This window comes from Triturus cristatus, chromosome 12 (genome assembly GCF_964204655.1).
Source record: "Triturus cristatus chromosome 12, aTriCri1.1, whole genome shotgun sequence".
In the NCBI taxonomy this organism is placed as follows: Eukaryota; Metazoa; Chordata; class Amphibia; order Caudata; family Salamandridae; genus Triturus; species Triturus cristatus.
In genome coordinates this window covers 175,173,948-175,187,601 of record NC_140595.1, presented here as the reverse complement: position 1 = coordinate 175,187,601, position 13,654 = coordinate 175,173,948, and the positions used below count along the sequence as shown (strand labels likewise).

At 41.4% G+C, this 13,654-nt stretch overlaps 1 protein-coding gene across 2 annotated transcripts in view; it reads right to left on the bottom strand.

The window, feature by feature from the left end:
- The window catches only part of NIT1 (nitrilase 1), a 58,255-nt gene extending 44,610 nt beyond the window's left edge, over window positions 1-13,645 (bottom strand). The window contains exon 1 of one of the 2 annotated variants that reach the window (XM_085639912.1): window positions 13,507-13,645. In XM_085639912.1, coding sequence (XP_085496038.1) covers window positions 13,507-13,508 — 2 coding nt within the window. In that variant the 5' untranslated portion in view covers window positions 13,509-13,645. The remainder of the gene's footprint in view (window positions 1-13,506) is intronic. The other variant, XM_085639913.1, reaches the window with a different exon arrangement.
- Between the last annotated feature and the right edge of the window lie 9 nt (window positions 13,646-13,654).

Below are 13,654 nucleotides of genomic sequence, written 5' to 3'. Positions count from 1 at the left end.
AGGCGTGGATACAAACTGTGGCCACAATCAAAGAATAACAAAAACAAGTTAGGAACGCTATGATACAAACACTTACAAGCTACACTACAATCACTTACAGACCAAAAACTTGGGTGAAAATGATGGAGCTTAGATTTCACCTATAAAATGTATGCATTATTATATGACAAAAAGCTGCAGACATGAGTTTTAAAATGGCACGCAGATTGTGGCGCAAGCAAGATGAAAACATAGGGCCTGATCACAATGCTTCAGTTTGGAGGTGCTTTCATGAGAAAACAAGCTTAATTAGTTGAACAGCCATGCTTATATGTGATTAATCCATATGTAATCTCACTATAGAATGCACATTAATTTAGAAAATGTATTTGTACTTTTAAAATGGCATCATGTATTTTTGCAAGAGTAGAAACGTGCTGAATTGTGTTTCACAGTGTAGAAAACCACGTGATTTTAGTTTGCTTAAGAGGACTCAGCTAAACTGCATTTTGCCCTTGAAACATTAGTTTGGAATGTGCTCCTCTTTCCCCAGCAACTTTCAATGAAAGGGCCCTGATAAAAAATCCTGCCTACCGCTTCCTTCGACCTTCAAAATGTTGCATATTTTTGTAGCCTGTTTAAACATGGAGAGAAGAACACACTTTTTTTCATGAAATTTGAACAGTAACAAGCCTGATTAATGACGTATCCAGTCAGCCCTTGGGGAGATGATGTGTCTTGAAGTTCTGATTGGACCAGCTATGAGGACTGAGCACGTGAACTTTTACTTGAAATATGGCTTACAAGTGGGAGGAGGGCCTTTTTGCCTTGCTTTTTGCCTCTCTCTTATTTTTTCATTTTTCTGATGGCCAGGCCCAGTTTCTGTGCTGGACACAGAGACAGGGAGGGGCTGCATTCTGTGGGGGCTCTGGTGCAGCTTGAGACAGAGACACAGACTAGCACAGCGAAGCAGAGGCAAAGAGCTGAAAGGATCAGAACAGATTTAGATTTTAGGTGCTAAACTGCATTTATTTCTCTTTATGGGATATTTTTGCCATTATTAATTATTGATTAACCTTGTAAGACTTACTCTTTTTCTTAGAAACTCTTTAAGAGTTTTGACTGACAATCTGCGCCACATTTCCCTTCCTATATGTGATGCTTATATGCAGACTGTATATGTTCTGTATTAATGCTATTTTTCCTATTTTTTTTAATTCTGTAACCTAATTGATATTTGACTAATGAATAAAGAGTCATCATCATCAAAACCACTTTAATCGATTAATTAAAATCACAAAAGTACATCACAATATTACAAATTGTTAAAAAACACAGGTACAATACAATAACAACATTATAAAAATTCATCCCGACAAATACAAATAACACTAAGATCATAAAATAGACTGTACATCAAGTTTTTTCCTTGCCCGAGCTGCAGCAACCAGGAAGTTAGCAATGTTAAAGGTAATCCAAGGGGAATGTAATAATTGCAAATACATCAAAGCAGGTTTAACTTGATAAAAACCCCTCCCTCGCAACAATGGTATGAATAAAGAGTCAGTGAACCTTAACTTTTGACTTAAAATAAAACCCTTTAAAATAACTCACCACTCTCATTATTGACTCTAATATTCTGTGCATTTAATTTTCATATATATATATGTAAAATCTCCTGTTTGGTGAAACACGGTCATCAAAAGAGCCATCATTTTTTTCACCCTTTACAGCGGTAAACCATAGGTAATGTGGTTTTGAATAGGGAAATTACCAGGTAATTACCGCTGGATCAGTTTTTGGTAGCAGAGTTAAGGTTAGTGCCATCACCAAAAGGAGCCTAGCGCTGGAAAATAATTGCCCAAGTTAGATAAAGTCCTGATTCCTGTGCTCAGAACCTGAAGACTGGCAAAGCAGTATTGGAAAGGTGATACAAGAAGGAGATTGCTGGAGTGGTGTGAGTATTAAAAGGGTTGTGAAATGTTAATGTGCTTGCAGGTATGTTTTTGTGGTGTTGAAAAATAGTAAGGGTTTTGACTGTGGATGAAAGTTTGCTCATTTTGACTTGATGTTTTTTATTTTGTTTTATTGATTGAATTGGTAATTTCATAGGACAGATTTATTGAGGATTGATTTATGTACTAACATTCTATATTGAGTCGCGTTGCGTTTTATGTTGTTTTTGAAGACTTCTGGGATGTAGGAAGTCAGATGTTTGTAATGATTCCGTAGTAGGGCAGAGGTAAGCACTGCTCTCGGGAAAGACGGAATTATTGTTGCCCTGTAGGTACACAGGGAAAACGTGTAACGATTGAAGTTGCACGACGCAGTGTCTGGGTTCGATTTGGTAACATCGTCGTGTGTTACTGTTAGGGACTTTTCTGTATGAAAGAGGTGTATGGGTAGCGAAGGTCACCTGTGAAATTTTGGTCTTAGGTACCAGGAGTCCAAAAGGCACTCTGATTACGCTTATCACTGGAAAGGTAATAGGTGTTCCCTAAGCTTGTTAGAAGGATAAAGTAGAGGGAAGTGCTACTTTATTAACGTGTGTCATAATTCTGTAGTAGAGCAGACTGTTCGCTGTTCTCGGGAACGACAGAATTCTGTGTGAATGTACTACATTTTTCCGTATGAAAGTGCGTGAATGAAAAGGCATTCTGGCTAATTGCGAAACTCTGGTTTTATTTCTCAGGAGCATTGGGTCTCCAACTATGTGTCTTAATTCTAGAGAAACGGTTAGCTAATGCTTGTTAGAAGGGTAAGGTAGAGGGATGTGCTACTTTATCAACGGATGTAACGATTCCGTGGTAGGGCAGAGGTAAGCGCTGCTTTCGGGAAAGACGGAATTCTTGTGAAAAAGGTCATTAACTATACTTTGGTTAGCGAAACAGACAGTGGTGGTGTTTTTATGTCGTTACTAACAGATTTTGAGTAAAAGAGAACGTAAGAAAAAGATTGCCGTAAGATTTTGTAAAGGGAGGGCTAGTAGCAGGAGGTGAAGCTCCTGTGCTGGTCGTTGGCCCCTGCAGTGCTAACCTTAACCCCAGGAGCTATGCTCCCACACCGAGTAGCCTACTCGTCAGCAGTCCCTAACAGAAGGCCCCCTTAGCCCATTGGCTAACATTGGGCCCCTGCACTCTGCATCCGGCCGCCCCAAATAAAACCCTTTACAATAACTCACCACTCTCATTATTGACTCTAATATTGTGTGCATTTAATTTTCATATATATATGTAAAGTCTCCTGTTTGGTGAAACACGGTCATCAAAAGATCCATCATTTTTTTCACCCTTTACAGCGGTAAACCATAGGTAATGTGGTTTTGAATAGGGAAATTACCGCTGGGTCAAAAACAGTGACAAACATGCTTTGATACACACTCTGAGAGACTGCAAGCTAAGATGAAAATATTAACAGCAGGGTATGAACCAGTTAAACAACTGGCTAGGCTAAACACAAGCACACAGCATGTCAGGATACAAATACTCTTAGTCCATCAATCTGCCATTGTTGTTTACTAGAGACTGTTGCAGGTCTGCAACACAGTCTAAAACAGATGTCTATGCAGCTAAATATATGAATCGTCTACATCCCGATCTCATTAATGATCCATTTTTACTCTTCAATAACGTTCTCATAATAGGAGATATTCCGCAGGCATCAAAAAATACAATTGTGAAACATCTGCTCACAAACCCTTCCTTGGACTCAGAGGATCCTGATTATTGCCAGACCTCCCTAATGTTTAGTTGGGTAAACTCTTGGGAGAGACTGATATGTACCATGTTGCAGGACTTTGTAGAAACTAATATTGCTCTGCACTGTTACCAGGTTTGCTTTCGGCCAGGATGGTACGTGGAGCTGGTCGTCTTCTGGCTGTCCTAGATGATCTGAGATGCCCAGCTCACAAAGATGGGGTTGGAGTGTTGATATAATTACTTCTATCTGCCATCTTTGTCACCACAGACTACTCCATTTAATAAGTAGATTAATCTATGTCAGCATTGCCAGAATTGCACTAATATAGCTAGAGTCATATATCTTAAACAGAAGCAAATCTATTGCTCTTGCGTCTTTCTTCTCCCGGTCTTAGAAGATCAGGTATAGTGGCATTTCAGATTATACATCCTGATCCGTTGGTGGATGTTAACTAATTTTCTTAAGTTGGATCCTTCAAACAAGGAAATCCTTGTCACCTAGAATGAACTTAACACTGGAGGTCATCTGGATGGCCCTCTGAAATAGGTGCTACTTCATCCACAGCATAGCAGATCCATAATCTAGAGATGTATTAAGAGAGCAACATAACTCTCGAAACTAAGGTGACCAAAGTATCAACAACCTATTACTTCCAAATAAAAAGATCATTCCCTAGTTTGATTCCTGTCATTACATACCTGTAGTTGATGTTCTGGTTGAAGTCCAAAGTGGACAATGCAAATGCTGTTTACCTGTGAGCCCTAGCAAAATCTTCGACAGGCTACAGCCTTGCACAGCACACGTACAAGACATATTTCAGGCTTCTCCAGACAAAATTACTCCAGCTCCATAATCATACATCTCCATTGGTCACCTGATAGAGTTTTATTAAGTTCATGCTGATAACACAGACAACTCTACCATTGCTAGTCAGATATTTTGGCAGCTATACCAGCCGCTGCAGGCTAGTTCAGGCTCAGCTGTTCCTAAACTGCCTACAGTGAACATTGGTGATTGATCTATTCCATCTGCTGCACCCACTATTTGGAACACCTAGCTGCTGTCCTTAAGAAGCAAAAGCTGTTTAGGTAAGTTCTGAAGGAACTGAAAACTTGACTATCCATCAGCTTAATTTATGAATTGTAGTTGTTGCCATGCATTCATTTTTTTAATTTTGGGTAATACATAAACAGAAGATGAAAAAAGCAAAAGCAGCATAAGTCTGTATATACATAAATATATTTCGTAGCGCCCATATTTCCATAAATATAACTAATGAAATTCAAACAGCAATGCACAATTCCAATGAAGAAAGAGAATCATTATTATATTTTGATCAAAAAAGAAATAATAAACAATATCAGACCAGGCCTCATATATTACCTGAAATGCAGCGGCCCAAGACATTATTAATCACAATGTGCGGATTAGTCATCCTAAGCTAGTGCGTTAACCCAAACCGTTAAGGGACCCCAGATCTTCCTCCCTTTGATTCTCCCTTTTTTGCCTCTCCGGTCATAGAGTGCTTTTTCTAAATTAAATATGTGTAGTAGACGACCTTTCCACTGCTGAAAAGTTGGGGGGGAGGGATCTAACCAGGCTGAGGCAACACATAGTCTGAGAATTGACATTGCTATAAATATAAGCTCTCCACCAGAACCCCCATATTGTTCAGTTACCCCTAATAACATGAGCTGAGGTGAAAGCAAAACATCTTCTTTCAGTACGTGCCGCAGAAAGCCAGATATTTATCGACTCATTAACCCCTTCAGCGCTGGGCGAATTCCGCCGCGGTGCTGAAGGGTTCGAGCGCGGGCGGGACCATGACGGAACGGTTCCGTCATGAGCACAGCTCAACCGTGGCTCATGACGGAACCGTTCCGTCATGAGCATGGAAGGGGTTAATTCTAAACTAGGGCATGTAGGGAAGATATGAATCATATCCGCCCCGTATGCCTTACACCTAAAACATTGGAGTCCCTTTCGCTCCACCCCACTTAACAATTTTAGCGGGCGTAATATACAAATCAAACAGAGTTTTGAAATGTTGAGCCCGCAAATTGGCAGAGCATAATACAGAGTTACCCATCTTCATTGATTTCACAAAACAAGAGTAGGAGACATCTAGCCTGTCCTGCCATTTTAGCCCATGCTTTTCTAGATCATCAGTGACTCCTTCCAACAAAGAGCTGTACAATTGTGAGATCAAAGGACCAGATGTACTAATTAATACCTCCATCAGAGGCACCGGTGCAAAGCCTGCTGAACCCCCAGCTTTTCTAAGAAGGCAATCCCTTATTTTAAAAAGTCCCGATGCCCAATATTAAACCTAGCCCTAACTACCTCAAAGGAAGCAATGTGATCCCCCATTAAAAGATCACCTATCCTGTAAACACCTGCTTTCTCCCACCTTGCCAGACACTCGTCTAGCAGAGCCTTAGGTAACTGATCATTACCAATCAACGGAGTATATCTAGTATACCTGCCAAGCCCAAGTTTTTTCCTAATCCCTGCCCAATTTCAAAATGCTGCTATTAATGTCTTGAACCGAATCTTTTTAAAGTAATTTGGTTCATATATTTTTAACAGGCAGCCATTGGCCCGTGAGCCAATCAGATTCTCAAATATTGACGGGACATAATTAGGATCGCTAGCTTCCCTTATCCTAATACGAAAAAGAGGCCAATAATATTGTAAGGCTGCTGCTAGATAGTATAATTTAAAGTTAGGTAGCCCAAGACTGCCCCTGTCCCTTGGAAGAGATAAAAATGCATTGGATCTTCGAGTCCGCTTATAAGACCAAATAAATCTAGCAACCTCCCTCTCGATTTGCCTAAACCAATCATTATGTATTTCGAGAGGAATTGTGCGAAATATATATAGTAATTTGGGCAGAATCGTCATTTTTAATCAGATTACATCTACTGATTATAGACAATTTTAAATTGCCCCATCCCCGCATATCATTCTTAATTTTACATACTATAATAGTAAGATTTATATCTACAATATCTTCCACCTTTGCCCTAATACGTATATCCAAATATGTTGCATCCTCGACAATCCTGCTATCAGAAGCTAAGGTACATCTATTTATTGAGATCTGAGTTTTTGTTCTATTCAGAGAATAGCCCGATTGTATAACAAAGTTTTCGGCCACTGTTTCTACTCCAGCCATCGCTCTGTCAGGATCAGAAGTAATGATTGCAACGTCATCGGCATAAGTCAATAGCTTCGATTCCCACCCCAGTAGCCTTATTGGAGGAATATTCGGGGAAGCCTCCAGGCATCTAAGAAAAGTGTCTATATATAAACAAACAACAGAGGAGAGGAAGGACATCCCTGCCTAGTTCCCCTTCCAATTGAATACACCCCAGACTCTCCTCCCATGATTTGCAAATGGGCTATAGGTTTAACATATATAAACCCTGCATAGCTCTAATAAACCCAGCTCCTAAACCATTAGCTTCCAAACACCTCCACAAATAACTCCAGGACACCCTATCGAAAGCCTTCTCTGCATCTAAAAAGGCAGCCCCCATAGGTTTTATAAGGGCATCCGAAGCATCAAATAGTGAGATTAGCCATCTGACGCGATCGTCCGTCCCCCTCCCCTGAATAAAACCATGTTGCCAGAATGTTACTAACTGCTGCATTACCTTATTGAGACAAGAGGCACATATCTTTGAATACAACTTGGTGTCACTATTGAATAGCGTTTTTGGTCTATAGGAACCCAAGTTGATAGGATCCTTACCTTTCTTTAAAAAGATAATATTAGCAGTGCCCCATGAAACCGGTGGAGCGGCCCCATTTCTAACCTCCTTAAACAATCCCAAAATTTCCTGACAGGTCTCATTCGCAAAGGTTTTATAAAATTCTAATGGTATACAATCAGCACTTGTGGCTTTACCTGAGGGAAGAGCTTGAAGAGCCATATAAAACTCCTCCTAAGAAATATCAGCCTCTAATAAGAAAGCCTCCTCCTGCGACACCCTCACATTTGAAACAAATTAAGGCAATTCATCACGTCCTTCGGGTGGAGCTGTAGCTGCATATAACACCTCATAATACTCCCTAAAAGCATCCCTAATCTCCGCTGCATCAGACACTACTTCTCCCTCCATATTCTTTACCTGCCTTATATGTCCTGCCACTACCTGTTGCCTCGCCCTAACTGCTAATAATCGGCCAACGTTCTCACTGTATTCATAACATTGTTGCTTCTTAGCAAGATACTTGCCAGCCATTTTTTCCACATTGAAATCGTTCAGAGTGGCTTTGGTAACCATAATTAAATCCATGATTGAGGAGGGGTCACCACCATTATTTACAGCATTAATTAATTCTGTCTCAAGGAGGGCTAATTTTTGATAATAACTTTTAATTTGTAATAACACTTATTTTTTTTTTAATCAAGCTATATCGCAGGGTCTCACCCTTCACCGATGCCTTAAAAGCATCCCATATCATTCCTGGGGAGGCACTATCCTTATTATAGGTAAAAAAAATCCCTAATCCACCCCCTCATATGATTAACATACTCCTGGTCGGAGAGAAGTGCTCTTTCAAAAGTCCATCTTTTATATTCCCTCCTTAATCCATACAGAGAAAATTTAAAAACTAGGGGATTATGATCTGACATTACTCTAGGAAATAACTCCACCCGAGCTTCCTTCAGGATGGTGAAATTAAAAAATAATCAAGCCTTGCAATTTTGCGATGAGGGGCAGAGTAATAAGTATATCCTGGCTCCTTACCCATCAGGCTAGGCCACACATCCAACAAACCAACAGCCCTAAGCTGATTTTTCACTGCCCTAGACGATTGAGGTTTACGCCCCTTGTTTGATATCTCATCTCGCTCCGAAGCTCCTCTAGATCCATTAATATTTAAATCCCCACATATTAGATATGGTGCAGGCCAAGAAGGTAGCTCTGTTGCTAAAATTTACCACAGGGTCTTCTAAAACAGGGGTGTATACTGAGCATAAAGTTCCCCCTCCAACTTCCAATATTATCCATCTACTGTGTTTGTCCACAGCCTTTCTCTCACACGTGATAACTCTGCTTTTCATTAAGATGGCCACCCCCTTAGTCCTTACATCTTGAGTAGTATATGCAAGTAGCTTAAAGCCTAAAGTATCAAGTAAATTATGATCGTTGCAGGTTATATGAGTCTCCTTAAGACACAGCAGATCTGCTTGTAAAACTTTACGGTCCTCTTGGATCCTTCTTCTTTTAGCCCCATCGTTAAGGTCACAAATGTTTATAGTGGCAATGCGTAACTTAGCCATGAAGCGTTAAGTCAACTTTCCCATCCATATTTCCTCTCTTCATATTAACGTAGAGCCTATCATATCTATAGAAAATCTCTGTCTGAATCTTATACAAACATTGTTTTTCCATTTTTAATGATACCTGGAAAACCAATAAGAGAAACAAAACATTATTTAGCTGCACTTTGCTTTCAAATTGTCCATACTAAAGCCGATGGGCAAAAAAGGGAGGGGCCCCCAAAAAGAAAACCCATATCACCACTTTGTTAGATTCTCAGGCAATCGAGCAAATATCAGTAACAGAAGTCAAAACCCAAAAACCTCCTGCAGGGAGACCCCTGATATAGATAGTATTACATCTACATAACAAATGTAATCTTTGCCCGTAGTGTCTTCAGCCAACCTTACTTAGCGAACTTGTTATACTTTTCTCTTCTTCCCCTGAGCTAAATCTCTGCTAGGCACTTTATGGCGGGCAAAAGGAAACCTATGAGCCCTCTGAATTTCCCGTTCCCAATCCCACCCAGTGAGCTCCGGAAAGGACTCTTTGAGAAGGTCTAACATAAGACCACGAATGTCATCCCCTTCCAAGCCTTCTTTAATCCCAAGAAATCGGAGATTATTCCTTCTCTGGCGATTTTCCAAATCTTCCAATTTACACATCACATCCGTCAGTTGAGCTTCATGTGTTTTTGTTTGCTCTCTCACAGCAACCAAATCCTTTTCCACCACGGCCGTTCTCACTTCCATTGTATCCAATCTTTCACTGATTTCAGCACAGGTTAGCCCAACTTTCCGCACTGCACCTTCCAGTTTCTTTGTGGCCTGTCTTGCCTTTTTTCCATCGGCCCTGGTCTTTGCCCGATGTTCTTTAATAGACTCCAGGATCAGGCTCACAGCCGGATTAAATTGGTTGCTGACTCCCCTTAATGTTCGGAAATGGAGTTGCCCCATTGGGCAGAAGTTAGCTCCGAGGGACCGATAATCCTTGTATGCGAATAGTTTCACTTCAATCCGGAACCAGAGGTACCACTTCCCTTCTTTTTCGGTAACTCCTTATGGCTCTTAGAACTTTTAGAGGTTCTACAAGATTTTTGATGCTTAAGGGCAGTTCCGGAGCTTCCAATGTGCTAGAGCCCGAAGTGGTAACATTGTAGTCTGATTCACTGTATGCTAAATCAGAGTCAGAGGCCGCTGAATGAGAATCTTCTGTAAGAGAGAAAAGTGTATTCGGTCCATCAGATACAACGTCGGCTGGTAATAGCCTGTCCACATCAATATTGAGAGATGCTCCCCCAGGTGGAACTTCATCAAAGAGTTGGATGTCTAGTACTTTGCTATGTGCCTTCATGATGGTCTTCATGAGCCCTCTTGCTTATATCATGTTTAGTACTTGCTGACATCGCCTGTTCGCCCGTAGTTAGTATTGGCATCATAGTTGATGCATTATGTATTGAAAAAGCATCCTCCGCCACTTGGTCCTGTGGTGTTTCATTATCCTCCTGTACTGCCTGGTCCTCCTTATTGTCCTGGGAATTGTCCTCTGTACCTCCACTAGGAATTATCTCGGAAATCTTAACCCCTGCTTCAACTGGCGGAATGACATGATCCTGGTCCCCAAGACCATCCCTAGCTTTGAAAAAATCTGTGATAGCTGGTTGAGGTAAAGTTGGAGTTACATTTATGTTACCCCCGTCAAAAACTGCCGCTTCTTCTTCTAAAGCCTTTGGTGCAATACCTTTCTTGCCCCCCAGCATGTCCCCTTTACAGGAGGTTGCTCCGCTTCACTTCCTCCATATTGTCCTGCTGCTTTTTAGTGATACGAGCTTCATTGGGCATGCCTGCTTTAATCTCCACATTCGCTGGAGAGAGTTCCTGTCTCAGCCCCTGTGACTGAGTTGAATTCCGCCCCGCCGTCTCCTTCGGCTGCCTCGTGGATTTAGGAGGCATTCTCCTACTAACAGCAGCTACAGTCCAAATGGAAATCACACCGCGCACTCTCCAGACGAATTCCCCACTGGCAGCTGTAGCCAGGCCCACCCAGACACGCAGAGAGCAGCACAGTGATCTGGGAAGCCACTAGGGTGAGACGCTACTCACAGCCGTGTTATGCTGCCTTACACCCGCTTCCAGTACAGTACGGAACGTCCCTGATGCCTCCTGCGCCGTTGGACCGAAGTGCGTCTCTGCCCAGGAACAGGATAAACTGGCTAAAGAAGCACCAGCAACCGAAAGGGGCCCGATGCGCCCTAGAAAGCCCCACTCGTCCTCATCAACATGCAGGTAAGCAAGCCGGCTATAGATGCCTTTTCTGTTTTTTTCCAGGGGATCATGGGTAGAGGCTCTGCCGTGGTGCTCTACGCCGCCATCTTGCTTTCTCCACCCAGTTAGAGAAGCCATGCATTCTTAACAGCTTTCCTCCTACTTTCATAGGATGTCTGTTTCTCTCCTCTGATCCCATTTCTTTATAGGCGCTGTTTAATCCATAGCCATAAAGCTTTGTGAAAGTGTGCTCTACAAATACAATATAACATAACCTACTGATAAACTCATGATTGTTCACTTCGCTTCATTGCCTAACTTTCTTCGTTACCACTGATGGCACCTCATTGACTCCCTTTCTCAAAATGTAGTGGTATCCTAAAGATCTTCGGGTGGGTCTCTCATTTTTGCAAAATAGCAAAGGAGTGTAAAAACAACCTTGTGTTCAATTACAATTTTCATGTGAATGTATCCCAATTGTATTTATATAGCGCTTACTACCGCAACTGGGTGTTGAAGCGCTTTACGGCGAGCAACACACTACTCCGGAACACAAGGTTAGAGGTTAATCAAGTGGCAATTGCGATTAATCATAGGTTCTACAGAAAAAACTGTGTGCATCTACACCAGTTACTTTGTGATAGATTACGTTAATACCAGTTACATGTAATCATTAGTGGAAGCGCTGTGGTTTCAGGTTTCTAGTTGGTGAGACGGAAAGGCTGGCAGAGTTTAGGTCATGTTAGGCTACATGGATAGGCTTTTAAAGAGGAGAGTTTGTGATCTATGAAATGGGGTGTCAGCTAATTGCACAATTAAAATAAGAGAGTTTACAGCAGAAAGGCATAAGATTGAAAGGCAGTTATACTCTGAAATAGAAGGCGTGCAGAGGACAGAGGCCAAGAGGAGGGTCATTGAAGAAAGGAATGAGAGAAATCACGCTGGGGTAGGTCGCGGTCAATTTTTTATACAGAGGCTTAGGCGTTTAGTAGAAGGCTTTGTGAAATAGCAAGCAATCCGAGCACGAAAGCTGTAGAAAGAACCAACATTAGAACTAATGCTCCATATCCAGGGCAGACCGCTTAAACATGGGAGTCAGAGTACACACATTTAAAGATTGAGAGCCTCATCCTGCTGTGTGCCAAGCCTAGGGAAGCCCTTTTAAACACAGTCTGGACTATCCTAACATAGGTACATGGAGTGTACGCTGCACGAAGAGAGTTGGAACAGAATATGAGAAGGTCTCATTTAAATATCTTCCATCATTATTATGTATTGAAGATTTTTATTGCTCACCAGAAATGAATTATTTGGCACCGAGTATGCCAATACGTAGTTCGAATTGTCCTTTGTTTGGTCCCCCAATCTCATTCCAGATTGTTCCCACAGCAGAGCAACCACTGATATGACGCTACCTACAGCTAACATCCCCAGTGTATGTAGCCAGTGTAGTATATGTATCGTACTTATAAGTGAAGCAGAGTAATGGAGGCTTGTAAGCTTAAGGGTATCAGGAAAGAAGCAGGAGGGAAGATACCTAGACATTGAACTGGGGACACAGGAGACATGCCTCCTATAAGAAATAAGCACTTTTTTTTATAGAGCCTCGTCTAAAATTAGGCTGCTTCTCTTCATTTTCTCACATGGTAATAAGCTTTTTCAGAAAATCTGTACAAATACAGAGTAAGAACTACCATCTGAATTACCATTACTCTCAATCGAATACTCTTACTGTCTGCATGTCTCTATCTTTCACTTGCAAATGTGACATCACCTCTAATGCCCGTTTCACAATAAATGCGCCCTCTATCTCGCCTCTCAAGTCATGGGCACAACAACCGCTTCCCAGAGACGAGCGAATGGAAGGCTTCATTACTTGATTATTTATCGATTAGGTTGGTGACTTGCCCCACAGTTGGAGATCACCTTAGCTTAAGCGATGTGCCCAAAATCACAGTTGTTAGGAAACATCTCCTCTCCATACATATCTTTAAATTAGAAGAACACGTTTAAGCCAGGAACAGAGCTAATGTGCTGCAACGTTTGCTACAAAAGGCAGGTTGATCTAAGGAAAGCTGCCAAAGCCTATATAATTGTTCGCTGAACCATCACAACCAAAAAACAAACCAATTAAACAAAAGATTCGCTAACACATTCCCGTTTTTACTAGTCTTTCCCGCTGTACTGTGTCGTTTTAGTTGTTTCTAAAAAAGTACCCAATGAAAGTTGTAATACCACATTTACCAAACACACACAATTATTCATCTTAAAAAAGTTATAAGATTTACATTTGATTTCTGGTGCAGGGAGCAGGTATTTTAAAGGAAGATCCGAAAGTCAGTAGAAGCTTCTGGTGCCCATTGATGTGAGGTTAAAGTCCTACCCCAGGAAAGATGGGAGCTAAACTCTATAAGCAGATTTCGCAGCCATCTTTCT